Source organism: Podarcis liolepis (assembly GCF_965112155.1).
Source record: "Podarcis liolepis genome assembly, chromosome: 8".
In the NCBI taxonomy this organism is placed as follows: domain Eukaryota; kingdom Metazoa; phylum Chordata; class Lepidosauria; order Squamata; family Lacertidae; genus Podarcis; species Podarcis liolepis.
The window spans coordinates 16,890,157-16,904,116 of record NC_139560.1 but is presented as its reverse complement, the minus strand read 5'-3'; the positions used below and the strand labels follow the sequence as shown (position 1 = coordinate 16,904,116).

The window sequence follows — 13,960 nt, the reverse complement described above, 5'->3', positions numbered from 1 at the left end:
GTGGGAGCTTTTGTGCCAAAGCTTGCTGAAAACTTTTCCGTTCCATGAGGCCCATGCAAGCAATTAAGAGTCCACTGTTTTTATTTTCTTTTTTGCTTTTAACTTGTTTTAAAACTTTTTGGTTTCATGTGTTTATAGGCTTCAGGGAATTCAGTACCTCCCACAGTGGGCAGCTAATAATAATAATAATAATAATAATAATAATAATAATAATAATAATATATTATTTATACCGCACCCATCTGGCTGGGTTTCCCCAGCCACTCTGGGCAGCTTCCAACAAAATATTAAAATACAGTAATGTATCAAACATTAAAAGTGTCCCTAAAAAGGGCTGCCTTCGGATGTCTTCTAAAAGTCTGGTAGTTGTTCTTCTCTTTGACATCTGGTGGGAGGGCATTCCACAGGGCGGGTGCCACTATTGAGAAGGCCCTCTGCCTGGTTCCCTGTAACTTCCCAGCCAAGAAGTAGACAAATAAGAAGAGTTCTTACCAAGTCTTTTATTCAATATTCAGAGAGAGAGAGAGAGGTGTAGAAATGATGTCTCTCTTGGATAATGGCATTGCTCTGAGTAAAGTCCCACCCCCTCTGTCTCTCCTATCAAACGTCATCCCTGCGCTGGCTAATATGTGCTTTCTGCCTCTGAGCTTTCTTGTTCTCCTACTCTCAATGCTCGCTGGGAGCTGGAGCGGGGGGTGGGGTGGGGGGGGTCTGGCACGCTTTCCAAGGACACTGAGTCTGTCAACTGTCTCAACCCTGGTGCTGCTGCTTCTTCCTGCTCCTCTCCCAAAATTTCCCAGTTTCTCCCCTCTGCAGGCTCTGAACTATGACCTTCTGCAAACCACTGTTCTAAATCTGTACTGTCTCCCTTTTCTCTGGGAAGTACAGCGGGGGGCAGTCTCCACCATTCCTCCTCAGTCCAGTTCCTGACAATATTATTGTAATCTGACGTATTTTTAGGATACAGTGGTACCTTGGGTTACAGACTCCGCTAACCCAGAAATAGTACCTCGGGTTAAGAACTTTGCTTCAGGATGAGAACAGAAATTGTGTGGCGGCAGCGGGAGGCCCCATTAGCTAAAGTGGTGCTTTAGGTTATGAACAGTTTCAGGTTAAGAACAGACCTGCAGAACGAATTAAGTTCTTAACCCGAGGTACCACTATATAGCGATATATAATTATTATTTTTTAATGAATGAGTGAATAATGAATGAATGAATGTTATTTAGTCCCCATGACTGAGACCTTGGCATGGCCAAACTTACCTTGCTCTCTCCTTCAATGACAATAACAGGAACAGCAGTGGCAGGCCATCGGTGCTTGGCAGGGAGGGGTTTATCGCAATTCCATAAGACAATGATCTGAAAAGGAAAATTCATCCTTCCTTGAGCGGAATGCCTGTGTAGCCCAAAGACAAAGCTCAAGCGTCCTCCTTAGTTACACGGTTCAATTCTGAGCTTCCCCAAAAAGATTAAATTAAATTGTGCAATCCAATTCCTTTCCAGAGAGAAAAGTACACGACTCATTTTTCTGTCCTGACAATGAGGGGGGGGGGGGGACGGGACTCAACCCTTTTGACAGATGCCATCAGAACAACAATTTGTGTCGCATCTGGAAGGATCCTTACAGCTCACTTTGGCAGTGGCCAAAGGCCAAAATGTTCCATTATATAAAGAGGCGACTCTTCTCTCCTTAACACTGCTGGTATGATACGCAGTTTTGTGCCGCTTCTGTCGTGCTGTGTGAGCACTGGGCGGGGATCGGGTCCAGCTCCTGGCTCCGCTTTCAGAGTTGCCTGTGTGCTGTGATTCCAGAAGTCGCAAAGCATGTGTGGAAGCTAGATTCAGTTTTCTAAGAATCTCTGCTTTGGGGTATATTTCAAGGCAGGTTTCTAACCCTTATGACTGGACATATAAGCTTGGAAGTAAGCGGGGACGTCTTGGTGAAATCTCAGTAAACAGGAAGGTGTCTGAGCAAGATTTGTAATGGGTGGGTGTCTGTCCTCCATGCATTTCATAGCAAAAACAGCGCCTTCAGAATGGTAACAGCTGCAGAGTTATTCAAGAGATAATAGTGCCTTAATTTGCATAGTTTGAACAGGTTGCAGAATCCAGCTTCTCTTGACACCGGATATTACCGTATTTTGCGCCCCATAGGATGCTCCGGCCCATAGGACGCACCTAGTTTTTTTGGGGGGAAATAAAGAAACAAATTTTTATTCCCCCCCCCCCAGGTGCGGGGCTGGAAGAACCAGGTCGGGGAACAGTGGGAAGGCAGAGCTGCGCTGGTCCCAGGACTGCAGGCAGCTCTGTGCAACCCTTGGAGCCGGTGCGCACCGACCCCTCTCGCTCTCCAGGCTTCAGCGAAAGCCTGCATTCGCCCCATAGGACGCAGGCACATTTCCCCTTCATTTTTGGAGGGGGAAAAGTGCGTCCTATGGGGCGAAAAATACGGTAAATTGCCTGGGTGCAGAATTCTGCATTTTGTTATTTTAAAGCAGGGCTGGCCGGCCGGTGGCCTTCTGGAAATTGGGCTTTAGACCCTATCAGCCCTGGTACATGATCAGTGATAATGGGAGTTGTAGTTCTTCAGCACCTGAAAGGGCCACAGGTTCTCCATCTCAGTTTTAAAGCATGGAAGGCTGCTAGCCTGACAATAAATGTCTCAGGAGGCAGTAAATTAAACTAAAATACCGTACTTTTCGCACCATAGGACGCACATTTTCCGTCATAAAAACTAAGGGGGAAAGTCTGTGCGTCCTATGGAGTGAATGCAGGGGGGAGGCAGGCAGGAAAAGCCCCCAAGAGCCCCACACAAGCTTCGCGCGGCTCTGGCAGGCTTTTCCCCAGGAGGGAGAAGGGACTGACACCGCCAGTCAGTCCCTTCTCCCTCCTCTAGAAAAGCCTTGCGCAACCTCTCCAGCCGTGCGAGGCTGCGCAAGGCTAAAGAGGAAGCCAGGGCAGCGAGCGCAACCCACCAGAGGTAGATCTTAACCCTTGCCTCACCTGGGAGCTTCTCTGGGCAGGAATTCCCTCAGCTTAAGTGGGGTGGGGGAAGTGTGGCAGGTAGGGGGGTACCTACCTAGACACTGAAGCCACATGTCTCTCTGATGAAAATTGGGAGTGGGCATTGTGTGAAGTGGCTTGGATCTCCTGCCGCTGAACTGTAGGACTGTATAGAGTTGGGAGGTCCACCCGAGGGTCATCTAGCCCAACCCCCCTCACAATGTAGGAATCACAGCTAAAGAACGCCAGGCAGATGGTCCCCCAACCGTTGCTTAAAACCCTCCAGTGGTGGAGACCCCCAACACCTTCCGAGGTCATAGAATTGCAATGTTGAAAGAGAACCCCAGGAGTCATCTAGTCCAGCCCCGGTGGACAGTGGGCGCGATCCATCCCGTTGCGCAAAGCTAAAGATGCTGCGCAAGGCTAAAGAGGAAGCCAAGGCAGCGAGCGGGATGGATCGTGCTTGCTGCCTTGTCTTCTTCTTTAGCCACGCTGGAGAGGTTTAGCTCCTGGCTGGAGGTTGTGCGGCTATGGATCCCACTCGCTGTCTTGGCTTCTTTGCTCCTTGGGGCTGGGGGGGGGGGAAACCCGGGCTTCCCCCGCAGCCCCATGAAGCCTGTCCATTGCTCTTTGGGGGCTGTGGGGGGATAATATTTTTTTCCTTGATTTTCCCCTCTAAAAACTAGGTGCGTCCTGTGGTCCGGTGCGTCCAATAGAGCGAAAAATACGGTATATCCTCTGGGACTGGACCTTAGGCAAGGATGCAAAACCAACTAGCATACCTTTGGGAGGATAAAGGTCTTGTGGGACATGTGCTGTTGGCCACAACTCTCCAATGAGGCCTCCTGCACAACCATATTTTTCCATTTTGACACAGTTCGCACTGAATCAAAACTTCCTGGCTGATATTTCAGTAAGGGTGAAGAGACAGTAGCTCAGGAGCAGAGCAATCCCTGGAAACTCCATAGGATCTCAGCTACCAGAAAGACACTTGTCTGAGTCCCCAGAAAGTCATGGCTAGTCACGAGCAGAGTTATTGACTAGATCGGCCTCAGACGTTGGCATCACCTCTGACTGCTGGCATTCCTGGCTGGAGCTGGTAATTAGAATCACAGAACTGTTGACTGGGAAGGGGACCCGGGAATCATCTAGTCTGACCCCCTGCAATGCAGGAATCTTTTGCCCAAACCCACAACCCTGAGATTAAGAGTCTCATGCTCTAATTGCAGTGCAGCAACCTCTGGAGGCCTCCAGGCTCTGGCAGGCAGAGTGAGATGGACCAACTGTCTGACTCGGCGCTATCTTCACCCAAAACAAAAGCTATTTACATCTCTTTAAACTCTGTTGAATTTGCCAAAGCCCTGCATTAGAAAAGCACATTGACATCTATCAATCAAGAGGCACGTCAAAGAGGACCCTTTCTTTTGAAGTCATCCCAGAGACACGGCTCAATGGTGGATCGCCTAGAGGCCAAGTATAATTCCTTACCTGGGAACAGTACTGGGATTTGGCTACAGCAACCAGGAGTTTCAGCACAGGTTGAGACTGAGAAACTAAAGGAGTAACTGCATGGATAACGGCGGTGAATTTGGATGGGGGCTTGACGCCTGGAAAGGAAGCCAGCAGTAAAAATATATATAAATACATGTTGTTAAGCAAAGGGCGACAAATCAATATTGTTATGTAAAGGGCGACAATCTGAGCAGTAAAGAATTGCTGTCATCTGAAACAAAATGAAATTTGTTGACTTCCCCACCCGTGTGCAGGCTGGAGGGATCAAGAGCTATTTGTTTCACTCCCTGCCCCGGGCTTTTATGGATTTTATCTATTGCAATTCTATCCCATTTTTTTAATCCAAGCAGCTCAAAGTGGAAGGCATGGCTCCTTGTTTAATTCCGCACAACAACCCTGTAAGGAAGGCCAGCCCAGGGTCTGGCCTAAGGCCACCCAGAGGATCAGACCATGTAGGCCACCCTTCTCCAACTTGGCATCTTCCAGCTTCCCCAACATGGCTGCATTGGCTGACCCTGATAGACGCTGTGGCCCAAAATAGCTGGAGGGTACCAGGGCTGTGAGGAAGACTGGTGTTGGCTGATCAGCTGGAGAGAGGCCTGATGGACAGAAGGTCCCACTTCATGAGCAGGAGGGGAGCCACAGCTCAGTGGCTCTGCACATGGACAGTCCCAGGTTCAGTCTCTTGACACAGCTAGCTAAAAGGACCAGAGATGGGAAGGCAGTCCTTGTGAGATCTTGGGCAGCCACTGCCAGTCTAAGTCAACAATACTTGGCTTGGTGGGTCATGGGTCAAACTTGCCCCATAGCTGCTAGGCCTGCCCATTTGTTACCCAGCCAAGTGCAAGGCTTTGGTGTGAATTTACAAGGCCCTTATCAGGGCCCCAATCCTTATCTCCCTGCTTGACTCCTGTTGGGGGTCCCCGATGGCTCAGAGGCATGTCTTGTAACGGCCACAAGCCACATGTCCCAAGCCTGTGAAACTGCCTCCCAACTGAGATTAGAGAGGCACCCTCCTTGCTGAAATTCAGGCACCAGACAAAGACTTTCTTTGAAGGCAGTGTTCAGGGTTCCGTTGGGTTTTATGATTATGATGATTTTATTGCTGAACGGTTAATTTTCACGTGCACAGCTTTGAACTGCTAATGATTAAGTCTGAAGTTATGAACAAATAATAAACCGAAAGTCCCTTTTAGTCGTTTGCTGACACCCCCCCCCACCTGTTGGCTTTTACGCATGGAGGGCTTCTTTTGAATCAGCTTCTCTCGTCAACTTAGGAACTGCTGACACAGGTGCGTAACTGCAGCTTACATTGCAAGACAAGTCCTTACGATTAGATTGGATTTCATAAGCTTAGAAAGTTTGCCTATTGATTTCGTAAACTAGGAAGTCTCTCTACAGGTACGTGGGGAGCACGTCCTCAACACGAAGGATTTCTAGCACCCATCTTGCATGACCTGTACCAGGGCAGCTATGATGCGTGGCTCAACCTCCCCACCACACTAAGAGCCGGCGAAGCTATTCTCTCCCACTGCTTTCCTTGAGATCCAAATTCTGCTCCAACCACAACCAATAGTGGGGGGGGGGGGGGCACTGATGATATAGGGAACAACAACCCTGTGGTGAAATGAAGTAAGATCAAGAGGTGGAAATATCAGGGGTCCGTTATATAGGTGGACAGGTGTCAGCTGATGCAAGCAGAGGGAGATGTGAGCACATTTTAACCATCCTAATCACCATAATCATATCTGCACAGCACTCCTTCTGTGGCGTGTAAGATGCCACACTTGTTGACCAATTGGCGACTCCACAGAATTTGCGCATGAGAACTGGCAACGCAATGGCTTCATACAGAAACAACCATGGCTCTTTGCTGGTAACATAGCTGGTAAATTAGAAGTCAGACAAATAGGAAAATATCCTTCCTTCCTTCCTTCCTTCCTTCCTTCCTTCCTTCCTTCCTTCCTTCCTTCCTTCAGATTGATTTCCCTCCACTGGTACTAAACATGTCTTTGCAATACATGTGGCATTTATAGAAACACTACAGCTTAAAAACACAGCAGATCCTCTCATCACAACGGCTCGTAGAAGCGCCTCAAAACTTCCCTTCTGATCTTTCTAGTTCACAAGAGAAATACGGTTTGCATCGCTTCACAGGGAGCTGGGAGAATTCAGGAGACAAGAGCTTAAAATGTGCTTGAAGTGACCTTGAAGCTAGTGGGACTCACTGCCTGCTCTGCCACAGAACCAGTCTTCTCTTTGGAATGAAGACCCCATGCCATTTACTACCCCCTCCCTCTTTTGCAAGGTAACAGAGGTGTTTTTTTTGGGGGGGGGTGCTTGGGGAAGTGACTGCCAGGGCGAAGGGTTTGCTAAAATTGAGATGTTCCTTCCAACTGAAATTTCAGACACCCCAGTTAGCTTCTTCAAGTGTTTGACAGCAACCCTTGAGTGGCCCTGTTTGAGGGCAAGCTAACAGGGGTTAATGCTGAGAAGGGGAAGAACTGGGGAGACTCACTCTAGAAAGGGAGGGGAGGGCGTGCCACAAGGCTGGTTCCTGATTTGTGCACCCAGTCTTATCCATAGGCGCTAGGGGTACAGGGCACCTGGGCGCTGGACTCTCAGGGCGCCAGGCCAAGAGTCCGGGGCCCGAGAGTTGAGTCCGGGGAAGAGCCCGCCTGTAGGTCAGAGAGCCATGGCAGAGTCTTTTGCGGGCGGCTCTGTGCCATGAGTTCGGGGGTGACCGAGCCAGCGAGACGCTGAGGCAGACGGCCGGCTGGCTCCGCCCTCCTGCGACTGGGCGACCTGGGGGGGGGGCACGCACGCTGGGTAGATCATTGCACCCCAGTGCCACATATGCTTAAGACAGCCCTGCACCCAGGTTTTCTGAAAAGCCCGTACCCCCTTTGTGACGCGCCATGAGATCCAGCCTCCGTATAGGGAAGGCCATCCACCGAGAATCACTTACCTAGATTAGCATAATAGTAAGGAAAATCTCCCAGATATGATGAATACTGTGGCAGTACAAATAACCCTCCGGGGTGCTTGTTCCATATTAAGCTGTTACGTGATATGTGCTTAAATATTCTGTCTTGAATAATCTGTTAAAAGAGAAAAAAGAAAGGGGAAAAGGAGCGACTCTTAAGAAGGTCCGAATGAGAAAAGGGAGAGGTGTCGTCGCTTGCCGAAGGTAGCAATCAGCACACTTTTCTGCAGAAAGCCAGCAAGAGGCCGGTTGTTTAGCATTCCTGTTTAATCTATTTCTCTTTTCTCCCAAGCAGCCCAGACGATGCTGGACCCGTGCGCATTCCTGCGGGTTAGAAGCCTCGCATAATGGTATTCAAACTACCTCATTAGGCGCCGCAGAAACCGTGGCAACAGAGCGAACTTATTAGATGCTGCAAGCCGGAGTCAAAATATTTTCGCTCTTTAAAATGGCATGTCAGCTTGCGAGGCTGATAAATCCATGCTACAATTTTGCCATCAATGTCCTGCATAAGATAATTAGTCTGGCGGTAGATTTAGACAGGGTGGTACCTTCCCGGAATAACGATGATTGTTACCTTCGCCTCCTTCCCCTTCTCCCCCTCCCCACGCAAACACACACAAAAATATGGTGCCGGAAACACAAATTGCATGGAGCAGAATGTAATGATAGCCCCGTGGCTTCGGCCCAAGGAAAAACCAAAGGTGCAGTAACATTTATTTGGTTCTGCTCCAATTCTGTGCAAGCCTGGGGGGGAAAACAGCTGATTTTGTATGGGTGCAAAAAAGCAGGATGCTGAGGAGATCAGCTCCCGTCTTATAAAAGCAAGGCCCAACGTTGGGTATCGCCCCCACAACCTCCATCAATTCCAGCCAGCATGGCCAGTGTTAAGCGAAGCCGCAATAAACAAATAAGAATATTCCAAAAGGTCTAATGAAAATAAGGTCTGAAGGAAATTCCACAAGGAGGGGACCAGTGCTCACAGCTCAGTGACAGAGCACACACTTCAAATGTAGGAGAATGATCTAGGCTTGGTCTGTGGCTTCTCCAGGGACAAAAACTGGGACAGTCTGAAACTCGGGAAAACTGCTAGTCAGTGTAGAGAACCTGTGACCAAGTCCAAATGTTGTTGGACTCCAGAACCCATCATCCTTGACCGTTAGCCATGCTGGCCTGAGGCTGATGGGAAATGGAGTCCAACAACATCTGTAGACCCCACTCCTAGTATAGGAAATACTGAATGAGGTGGGCCTGACAGTCTGAGCTGCTAAGTGACCCAACTGCACTGGCTGCCAATTAGTTTCTGGCCTCAATTCAAAGTGCTGGATTTGACCTTTAAACGGCCTAGGACTGCAATACCTCAAGGACCGTTCTTCTCCATATGAACCATCCCAGACTCTGTGTTCATCCTATGAGGCCCTTCTTTGTGTGCGAGGTCCGGAGAGGGGCAACACAAGAAGGGGCCTTTTCTGTGGTGGCCCCTCATTTGTAGAATGCTCTCCCCAGGGAGGCTCACCTGGCACCTTCATTGTGCATTTTTAGGGGCCAGGCCTGAAAACGTTCCTCTTAAACCAGGCATTTGGCTGATTGACATCCCATGCCTTTTTAAACGTGTTGTGGGGCGGGGGATTCTTGGTTTTCCACTGTTCTTATTCTGTGGGGTTTTTTTAATATTGTAATTTTATGTTGTGAACTGAGATCTATGGATGAAGGCTGGCATGCAAATGGAAGAAATAAATAAGATAAATATGCCTGGATAGCTCAGTTGAGCGTGGTGCTAATAATGCCAAGGCTGAAGGGCTCAATCCCCATGTGGGACAGCTGCATATTCCTGCGTTGTAGGGGGGTTGGACTAGATGACCCTCAGGGTCCCTTCCATTTCCTGGTCTCTGTTATTCTTGCTGTTGCCCATTCAGAAGAAACAACCAATAAAACTGCAGCAGGAATGGCAAGTTTGGCTTTCTTGTGACAGTGCAGAAAGGGCACTTCTCTAGTTAAACTGCACGGTTCACACACAATACTGTTTCACTGTTGAGATTCAGGACAATGCTTTTTTTCCTTGCAACTCAGCCAGGTTCAGTTTTTGAAGCAGGCATCCGATGCCTTTGTTCAGATGTGCTTTTGCTGCTTACAGATCCCGTTATTTTGCGGGCCAAGGTCCTGACCTAAAAGGACTTTACCCAATTTAACAGATGGCTATTTCTGGCCATGAAAACAACACTTAACCGTCTGCAGAGCTGAAACAGACCAGGGGGGAGGATGGAGGCAGGGGGGGGAATCTGTAAGAAAGGATACAGGAAAGGACAAAAAGGGAACAAATTTACAGCTCCTCCATTAACAATAAAAAGCACAGGGAAAATTGGTGCGCACATGTTGCTAAATACCATCTTTGGATTTTGCCTTGTAAAAGATAATGGCATTAAAGAAATCCCTGCTGAAAATTAAATCTAAAAAGATGTTTTTTCTGTTTCTAACATTAGTGTGTAGGCTTGCCACAATTCCACTTTTATTGGAGACACACACACACACACACACACACACACACACACACACACACTTCTGCTAATTCAAGTCAACTCTCATTCAAGGGGGGGGGGGGCAAATCCAATATGGGCTTCACATGGGAACTTCTCACCAAAAGAAAGTGTGTTGCATTAGATAAGCTTCACATTTCATCTAGTCCACGGGTAGCCAATGAGGTGCCCATCAGAAGTTACTGGACTACAACACCCACCATCCCTACTCACTGGCCATGCTGGCAGAGGCTGATGGGAGTTGGAGTCCATCAACATCTGGAGAGAACCATGTTGGCTGCAACTGAGTTAGCATAACTGAATGAGACTTAAGGGGGGGTGCGCGTGCGCGCACTAGAGAAGGGCTAAATGCAGATATAATGACGGCCCCTTGCAAACCATGGTTTGGAAACGGAGAGAAAGTCTGCACTCCTCTCTTTTTTTCCTCAGGGCAGTGCTAACCACCATCAAAAGTTAACATGTGCCAGCCATGGTTTCCTCATAGACCAGCACTTGAAAACATGGTTTGAAGTGTGGTTGCAAATCGTAGTTGATGAGGAAATCTGATCAGCATTAACCATGGTTTGATGTTATGAGCGAGCGGCCTTGGGCTTACACACACTCCTTCCTTGCCTTGCATGTGCAAACCATTTCTGGTTTGCAGCAGCCTAGACTTTGTCATTATGTCTGAGCCAAACCCAAATTGCTTAGAAGAACAGGGCCCCAAATCGTAGTTCGATGGGGGCTTCTGCAAGCCATGGTTAGCAGGGTTTGGACAAAACAGCAAACCATGGTTTGCGACAAACTAGGATAATAACATTCCCCATCAGCTGTGGAGTAACAGAAATTGAAATTACTAGTGCTGATAATACTAAATCACTTTTAGCATCACATCTTAGTCCCAGAGAGAGAGAGAAATGTGTGCGTGTGAGGGTTTGTAACATGCACCCACAGCTCTACAAAAATCCTTTTGAAAATGTGGCAGACTCGTTTCGTTTCCCATCAGAGTTCCTTGTTAGTTTTCTGTCATCTTCCTCTTGAATCTACTCTATGTCCTACTAAGCGCCTCACCCCACAACACCCCAGGCAGACCAGTCAAAAGGCCATCAAAATGTCTTGGGGGCACAAAAGCCTGCCATTAGAAGAGAGGGCTTTGCAATTCTACTTCTTCAGAAAAGCGATTTATCCAGAAAGGTTTCCTAAAAGACCTCATTCAGCAGGCATGACAAGAATACTGATTTACCCACCGCAATGCCCCCAAGAAGCCACTAGTCTGCACGAGGCAACTTTTCCCTGGAAGTGGAATGGCTTCTCATTTGTCATGGTGTCATTTTTTCTTACACCAGGCCCAGTAACAAAGAAACGTTATTTCCTCAGGGGAGAAAAGTTATAGAGACGGTGAAGGTCTTTCCTCTGCCCCATTCCTCACATGTGCACACAACCCCCTCCCGAGCGACCCACTGTCTCCCCCCTCAAGAGCCAAGGTCAGACAAAGCCTGGGCACTGAGACCGCCAACGCCTCAACTAATATCTGAGAACAGTTACTCACCTCTAGCGTGGTCAATACAATCTTCTCAACCGAAGAAAAATAAGCCTCCCACAAGAACTGTGTCTGCTGTCTAAGTGCTAGGATTTTATCCTGATGGATAGACCTGATTGTAGAAGGGATCTGTAATACAACGTTGAAACAAATCAGACAGTGTAGAAAACATTGCAACCCGAGAACATTAAGGCACTTCTGGGGGCCTTTCCAGATGATCCGTTTACGGCACAATCAGTTTAGGTTTTATAGATCAGCGCATAGTGCATTTGGCTCCCATTTGAAGCACACAATCCACACTGTCAGACAACAGCAGCAGCCGTGATAGCAGTAATTGGAAATTGAATTATACAGGCTGCTCGTTTGTGCTGCTGTCTCTCTGCCCCACTTCCGACTGGACAGGCTGTGCTTCCCACACTTCTGAGAGTTTGCAAAATCAGAGACTTTTCCAGAAGAAGATCGGTTCGCAACCTTACCCTGCCAGGGAGATCTCTTTTACCAAGTTAACAGCGCGCTGCTACTCTTTCCCTTTAAAATAGTTGTGAGAATTTAGCATCAATGCCCTGTAGTTGTTATTCTTATTTTGGGGTTCCAGTGCCCTCAGTGTGGGTGCCCTATAATCTTTCAAAATCAGAAAGGTCCAGTTCCTTTCCCATTTCCCCCTTCTTCTCAGTAGTAGGAAGCTGGCTTAACTAGACAAGCAACCCCAACGGAGGCTGTATGACCTGACAGATATGACCCCTCAGATATGGTCCAATTACAGGCCAACCGCTTTCTCCAAATCCTGCCTTAGCCCTACGATCTTTGGACATAGACTTGGGCTCCACGCTCTGCCACAATGAATAGTAGGCTTCTTACTGACTGTGGCACGATTAACGATAGCCCAGAAAAGGAAGAACCAGAATGAAATACCCCTAGTCATATGGGGAAATAATATCTGGGATACAGCAATATCTGAGCATCTCACCAGACACAAGAGGGCCATTAAAGACATAATAATAAATAGAGACACCTTCTATTGGACCCCTTTCTTTTATGTTAATGACCAAAATCAAGACCTCCTTATACCAACCACTCAATATTCTCAATGGAGAGGTTACGTTATGTCTGAATGTTGACTGTGTTAAGTGTATGTCTAAAGACAAGGGGTAAAACAAACACCATTAGTTGTACTGCTATATACTTGTTTAATGGTTGTTGTATTTATTTCAAAACCAACAAAATTTTGTTTTTAAAAAAGATACGGTCCTGTACTGTCAATATATAAACTAGCTCAATGTGCTTCGTTCCCAGTTCACCATGGCCACCCTTAGGGAAAGTGGTTTAACTAGGCTAAGGGGTTGTCAAGATGGGATACGGGTGGCACTGTGGTCTAAACCACTGAGCATCTTGGGCTTGCCGATCAGAAGGCCGGCAGTTTGAATCCCCACAATGGGGTGATGTCAGTGAAGGAACTTCTCTGACAGGTGAGCTCCCTTTCCTCTGTCCCAGCTCCTGCCAACCTAGAAGTTCGAACACACACTAGTGCAAGTAGATAAATAGGTACCACTGTGGCAGGAAGGTGAACTGCGTTTCCATGCACTCTGGTGTTCCGTTGCGCCAGAAGCGGTTTAGTCATGCTGGCTACATGATCTGGAAAGCTATCTGTGGACAAATGTCGGCTCCCTCAGCCTGAAAAGCGAGATGAGCGCCGCACCCCATAGTCGCCTTTGACTGGACTTAACTGTCCAGGGGTCCTTTACCTTTAACCTCCAGATATTCCTGGACTCCAGCTCTCGTCAGCCCTGCCAGCTGGGACTATGGGTGCTGCAGTCTAGCAATATCCGGAAAGCACCGCATTGGCTACCCATGGGGACTAGATCACATGTGGCCAAAAACTAGATCATAGCATGAGCCTGTCAATTTAGGACAATGGGGCATCTTCTCCAACGTTCTGCTCTCACAGTGGCCCACCAGACGCCTGTGGGAATCCTGCAAGCGGACATGAACGCAACACTCTGCCCACCTATGACTCATAGAAACTTGTTCAGAGTCACACTGATAGTGGTGGTTGAACTTAGCCATTGCGGCTAGTGGCCATTGATACTAGATTTCCAGGGTACCACCTAATGCCTGCTGTTTCCAAGCATCCATGCAAAGAACACAGGACTAACTAGACTTCAATCTATATCCAGCCAGGCTGGATTGTGTTCTTAAAAGCAGGAGTACCTACTTGGGACCAGTTAACCCAGCTGAGTTATGCTTTAATACCTTCCCGAGTGTGCGTTCTTGCTTTCTAATTCCTACACTCATTGCTGGACCGCAGGGATTCGCATTCCACAAACAAACAAGGGGGGAAAGAAAGAAATAGACCATGCAAGATTGAGGTTTGCCCAACTCATGGCCTTCAGGCACCTTGCAGACT

General features: G+C 47.9%; 1 protein-coding gene and 1 long non-coding RNA gene across 3 annotated transcripts in view; one reads left to right on the top strand and one right to left on the bottom strand.

The window, feature by feature from the left end:
• EXT1 (exostosin glycosyltransferase 1) overlaps positions 1-13,960 on the bottom strand; it is a 270,793-nt gene that overhangs the window by 14,564 nt on the left and 242,269 nt on the right. The window contains exons 4-7 of the mRNA XM_083516713.1: positions 11,566-11,685; positions 7,486-7,618; positions 4,494-4,612; positions 1,266-1,361 (exon numbers count right to left, since the gene is read on the bottom strand). Of these exons, the coding sequence (XP_083372839.1) occupies positions 1,266-1,361; positions 4,494-4,612; positions 7,486-7,618; positions 11,566-11,685 (468 nt within the window). The remainder of the gene's footprint in view (positions 1-1,265; positions 1,362-4,493; positions 4,613-7,485; positions 7,619-11,565; positions 11,686-13,960) is intronic.
• LOC310713241 lies at positions 4,620-8,254 on the top strand. 2 transcript variants are annotated; one of them, XR_014529132.1, is made up of 3 exons: positions 4,620-6,825; positions 7,629-7,707; positions 7,799-8,254. It is a non-coding gene; the product is annotated as an uncharacterized lncRNA (long non-coding RNA). The 2 variants fall into 2 exon arrangements; XR_014529133.1 differs by having other exon boundaries at positions 7,629-8,254.